Genomic DNA, 6000 nt, shown 5'->3' on the forward strand with positions numbered 1-6000 from the left:
GGTGCCCACACAGTTGGAAAGGCCATTGGCCTGAGCACCGGGAAATCTGGACCTGCCTCCACTTCTGTGCCCTCGAGCTGTGGGACCCCTGGACAAGCCACCCAGCATCTACGGGGTCTATAAAACAGACACAGTGCAACCCACACGGTGGGTAGCAGCTGGGGACAGGCTACCTGGAGGCGCTCACCAGGTCTGGGAGCCCCTCCCTTTCCCTCCGTTTTTACCTGCAAATTGGGGGGAGCTTGGCTTCCCTTCATGGGGGTTCCGAGAGGTGTGCCCTGCACCCGGCTCACTGGAAATACTCAGTGAAGGTAGTCTCTCTAAAATCAAAAACAAAAATCAGAAAAGGACCACGTGGTCCTCAAGCTCCCTTCTGCCTTCCCACCTTTATAAAGCCCCCTCGGACCCAGGACGGCCTCCGATTGATCTTATGTTTCAAAGGCAAAGATTGAGATGCTGGGGCATCAGGCTCTGCATTCAGGGACTCCCCCAAAAGTCTCCATTTCTTCATTTGTTAAGTTGCCCCCACATAAACATAAAACGTAGGTAAGAATACTCAAAAATAGCTGCGTTCTTTCAAGTAGCAGCCCCGCAGATTGATCCTGCACAGATGCCAGGCCGCCTGCGTCTTCACGAAATGTTTGAAGGGAGCGCGTGAGCGGCGTGTTTGGCTCAGCTGGGGAGGGGCTGGCTGGTCGGTCGGTGGCCGTCTTTAACACTTTCTCTTCGGAGCCTTGAAGCGACGTCAGGTGCTTGGACAGAGGGTAGAGGGACAGAAAGAGGGCCGGGCCCGGTGACTGGTAGCGGCATCTCTTTCGGTTGCATCCTCGACGTCCGAGGACCCAAGGGGGTCTCAGACCCCGTCGCTTCTGCAGGTGTCAGGCTGTAGTCCGGCAGAGGGTCCGCGGATGAGAGCAGGGCGAGCCGCGCCTTCCGTGGCCCAGGAGAGCTGGTCCTCACCGCGCCTTCTCCCCCCTGCCTGGGACTCCATCCTGGCCGCCCAAAGCTGCACCCTCATTGTACCGGCCTCACCGGACCCACAGCCCGACACCCAGCAGCCGTCCGTGTAGCTCGTAGCTCGGGGTGATGCGTGCGGACAGGAGGCCTGCGGGTTTGTGCTGCTGATGTGGCTTTGTTTCCTTAAGCCAGAAACGCTCATGTGACACAGCCTCCAGCCTGGGGCCCCACAGAACCCACAGGACGTCGAGCCCTGGGTTGGAAGCCCCCCCTGACTGACCAGCCCCTTTCCTGGATGGGGGATCGAGTCCAAGGTGGGCCTGTGCTGTTCGGGCCGAGCCGGGACTTGGGCAAGGCTCTGCCCGTTGCCTCCTTCCCGGCTGACGGGCGTTTGTGTCCCTCCATAGTCAGCGATCCCCGTCCTAGAGACACCAGAAGGCTCTCGCAGCTTTGTCAAGGGAGCAGTCCCAGCAATTCTGGAGACTTTCTTGATGGTCCTGTTAGCCTCCCCTCCACGCGAGGCCTTCGTGTGTCTCCAGAACCTGAGAGGCCTGGATCTGAGCCCTCCCCTGCACCTCTTCTGCCCGTTGGGGCTCCCCCCCTGCTGACGTCAGCTTGTCCTGCTCTGAGCCCCAGGCCGTGCCGAGCTGGCTGTCTGGGCAAAGGGCATCACCTCTCCAGGTGCCCCAGTCGGGGAGGGAACAGACTAACAGCTGTCATCCCACGCACCCTGCCTGTCGGCGTCCCGGGGCTGCCGCGACAGAGTACCGCAAGCTGGGAGGCTCCGAGCCGCAGAGGTTCATCCTGGGACAGGTCTGGAGGTGTCGGCAGGGCTGGCTCCTCGAGGCTCTGCGGGGATCTGGCCCGTGCCCCTCTCCCAGCTCCTGGTAGCTCCAGTAACGTGGCTGCATCACCCCACGTCTGCCTCCATCCTTACGTGGACTTCTTCTCTCTGTCTCTGCATGTCTGTTTCTCTCTTTATGAGGACACCAGTCATTGGATGAGGGACCCACCCTAGTCCAGTGGGGCCTCATGTTAGCTAATTACATCTGCAAAGATCCCTACTTTGGCATTCGGTCACGTTGGGAGGTTCCAGGAGGATGAGAATTTGTGGGCAGGGGACCCGGTACCTCCCACAGATCGTGGTTTTTCCTGCACCTGGGAGTAGCGGCGGTGCTGGCGCTCAGGCCTTGCCGCGTCGAGGGTACTGGCTCGTGGTCTCTGCGGTGCGGGCTTCCCATGAAACCGGAGCCTGCCCTCTGTCCTGCCTCACGCCTGTTCTGCCTCATGCCTGCTCCTTCCTCCTTAGGCCTTACTGAAGATGGACTGCCAGGGCCTGGTGGTCAGACTCATCCAGGACTTCGTGCTCCTGACCACGGCTGTCGAGGTGGCCCAGCGCTGGAGGGAGCTGGCCGAGAAGCTCGCCAAGGTGTCCAAGCGACAGATGGACGCGTACGAGTCTCCTCACCGCGATAGGAACGGGGTGGTAGACAGCGAGGTGAGTGGGGCTGCCCTTCCCTCCACCTGTAAGATGCAGTGATGACGATGTCTACTGTGTAGCATTTTTACGAGGACAACACAGGTAAAATGTGGAGGCAAGTGCTTGGTACATAGTAGGCTCTCGCCGAGCAGGAGCAAGTCTCATCCTCCTCGGGATCCTTAGTTGTGAGCCGGGCCCTGGCGGCGGCGGCAGCAAGGCCACTCTCCCGTCAAGTGGGACGTTGGAACGGCATCCTCGGAACTGCCCATCCGTCCCTGATCCTGATGTTAAATTACCTTCAGCCCGAGGATGCTTGACGGAGCCCTTTGTGATCAGTTCTGGCTGGGGCTCTGCCCTGCACGGTGTGAAATGCATACCTGGTATGTTGTCAGCTTCGGCCAAGGCTGGTTGGGTTCCTGCTCAGGGAGTCTTTGTTTTCTCACTTGTTTTGTGGTGGTCACTTTAAGTTTCTGGAAAGACAGTAAGGCTTGCAAGACCTCGGAAGCAGAAGTCGCAAGAATAAGGGCATCCTTTATGGATGTGATGAGTTTCTAAATAAATGGAAAGTGCTACGGGAGGTTGGAAGGAAAGAGAAACCCTTTCTGTTTGTTCGGTCACTGCTTGGTACTATACACCTGCTCTCACACAAAGTGTGTTCTTCCCTCTGAAATGTGCTGGCCTGGGACGGAGGCGGCTTCTTTGGGTTCATTTCACTCTTTAAAAAGTAGCATCAGTGATGAACAGAGATGCTGGTACTAGGAGAGGTTCTAAGACCCAGTCTCTCAGTGTCCCCCAATTTTTTCTCTCTCTTTTGGCTTTGGACAACTCCACTCTCCAGGCCATGTGGAAGCCTGCGTACGACTTTCTACTCACCTGGAGCCACCAGATCGGGGACAGCTACCGGGATGTCATCCAGGAGCTGCACATCGGCCTGGATAAGATGAAAAACCCCATCACCAAGCGCTGGAAACACCTCACAGGGACCCTGATCCTGGTGAACTCCCTGGACATCCTGCGAGCGGCCGCTTTCAGTCCCGTGGACCACGACGACTTTGTGATTTGAACGGGTCTCTGACCTCCTGATGCCCTCCCGGAGGGCTGCTCCGGGGCTCATGCCCTCTGTCTGCCCCGGATGCCCAGGCGGGCACGTAGAGCTGGGGAGGGAGGGAAGGTCAGCTCAGACAGACCCATGGTCCCTCCTGGCTGGATCCACACCCAGGACCGAGCACACGCGATGTTCCACCCGCCTCCTCTGTCACGGGGGAGACCTGAAGGGAATTTCTACTGCAGGTTGTTGCCAATCAAATAGCTTTCTATTTGTTAAGTATAAATTTAAATTTAAATCACTTTTTTTTTAAAGTATGGGGGGTGGGGCGCGTACGAGAAAGGTGGTGTCTAATTTTTTAACGGACCATAAAGGTAAAAAAAAAAAGAAGAAAGAAAACACTTCATAGGGGCAGATGCTGTTGAGGTTTTTATGTTCTATAAAGACCTTTTTAAATTATGTTACAGATGTATATATGTATTTAAGGGTCATGGGGGCATTTCTGATTGCCGGATTCTCTTTGCATTTCAACACTTAGCACGGAAAGACACTCATTCAGATGTTGGACCTTGTTGCCTCTGTACTTGTAAAAAAAAAAAAAAAGAAGAAATCAAATAGGAAACGTGGTGTTTCAGTAAATGAGTGTGGTCCGTGCCCGTTCTTTCTGAGGCTGTCCTAGCCCTGCGATTCCCTGTGATTTTTATTACCTTCTGTACCTTGGCCTCGTGTTGCAGTAAAGGAACGGCCACAGCACAGGGGAAGCTTTTTTGAGCTTTAGCAGGAAGAGTGAAATCCAACAGGAGCAATTTGGGTGCACTTGAGATGAGAGGGCGGCGGGCAGGTGGCATTCTCTATGGCCCCTGCCTGTGCACCCTTAATCCTGCAAAAGAGCTACGCCATTTGGAGAGAGGTGGCCCCTGCAGCTCTGAGAGGTCCTGCTTCTCCCCGGGGACAGGGGAGTGCTTGCTGCAGAGCTCGGAGCCTCTCCTCTGGGCACGAAGAAAACATCACCACAAGCACACCCTACGCTGACGTCCAGAGGTGCCTGCTGCCATTTGCCAAATTCTCTACTTCTTTCCACCTAAAATGTAACCCCTCTCCCCTCCTGGTGTGCCCATCTCTCCTTGGAAATAAATAGCGTAGGGAAATCTTTTTTTTTTTTTTTTTAAACAATATGAAGATTATCTGAGCAGGATGAATATCATCTGAAAATGTTTCCCACATAAAATCTGGGACTTGGCGGACTGTTGCATTGATAACCTTGATGGTTGGAGATCAACTTGCTGGGCTGAATTCTACAATTGCGTTGTGGATGCATCTCGGAAGGGAGTGAGGGACAGGGATGAAGAAATACTGGCAGATCAATAGAGCTGATCCCCAGGAAGGGGCCAGGATATGCGCTGTGCTTACATGAGTGATGCTGGGCCATCTGGGGTTCCGGCATCTCATTCTCCAAATCTGCTTTCTGGAAACATGCTAATTACTCAGTATAATCAATGTAAATCCCTTATTGGGCTAAAACACTCATATATCTATTGATTCAAATACGGAAGACCAACTGACTAGAAAACAACAACAACAATAAAAAAAAAACACTACATGTTTTATGCTGCAAGAACCAAGATACACAATTCCCCCAAATCATCACATGAAATCACCTTACGTACTGGTTCTTCACTCTCCGCCTTCAGTCTTCCCAGAGAGCATCTCTCACTCTTCCCCAAAGAAGAAACAAAACCAGTCGCACCTTAAATATTGAGATTTTTTCTCAGGGGCTTTAAATAGTTTCCTATGCAACATGTCTTGTAGCACAAATTCAATTCTACGGAAGTTGCAGTAAATTTTCTTTGGATATTTTAACATAAGTGTGTGTGTTTTTTTTCTGTACCCACCCAGACTTTTAATAAAACACAAAACCTAGTGTAAGTATCTGTGCATAGAACAATGGCTCCATCCCAACCCGGTCTCCCCTAGGTGACAGTGTGACAATTGGTTTAGCGCATATCTGTTTTCTTGCTATTGATTTAATTGTTCTTGGAATATAGGGATCTCAGTCATCAACTAACTAATGGGAATCAGTGTTGCCTAGAGCACCCAAAGGGTGCAAGTGGGTGGCTTGCCTTTTTCTTGGTCCTGTGTACCTGGAATTGGCCAATCCCAAACCCACAATACACAGCTGAGGGCCGAGCCATTTCTCAGTGCCGGGCGTCTTCATCAGGTTACAACAAGCTGGACTCCCACGGGGCCCTGTGCTCACCACGCCCTCTGGACCAAGCCCAGGGAGAGAACAGGATGAGGGTAGGGGGGCAACTGATGGAGACCAGCCCCACCTGCAGGTGGTGGGTAGGAGTGGGGCTAAGGAGAGCCCCCTTGAGAAGTTAACTTTAATCCAATGCCAAAGGCTGAGTAGGCACCAGTGAGCCCAAGGCCAGGCCAGACCTGGGGAACAGGGTGTCTGCAGCATTGAGAGTACAGGGACCACAAAGGGCTCACCCCCTCCCCACCACGGGCCTGGGGC

General features: G+C 53.6%; 1 protein-coding gene across 2 annotated transcripts in view; it reads left to right on the forward strand.

Moving 5' to 3' along the window:
* SH3BP4 (SH3 domain binding protein 4) overlaps window positions 1–5368 on the forward strand; it is a 92136-nt gene extending 86768 nt beyond the window's left edge. For both annotated transcript variants that reach the window (XM_057551570.1, XM_057551569.1), the window contains 2 exons: window positions 2267–2455; window positions 3276–5368. In XM_057551570.1, the coding sequence (XP_057407553.1) occupies window positions 2267–2455; window positions 3276–3500 (414 nt within the window). In that variant the 3' untranslated portion in view covers window positions 3501–5368. The remainder of the gene's footprint in view (window positions 1–2266; window positions 2456–3275) is intronic.
* Window positions 5369–6000: the final 632 nt, after the last annotated feature.

The sequence above is a fragment of the Balaenoptera acutorostrata genome, chromosome 8, assembly GCF_949987535.1.
Source record: "Balaenoptera acutorostrata chromosome 8, mBalAcu1.1, whole genome shotgun sequence".
NCBI lineage: Eukaryota > Metazoa > Chordata > Mammalia > Artiodactyla > Balaenopteridae > Balaenoptera > Balaenoptera acutorostrata.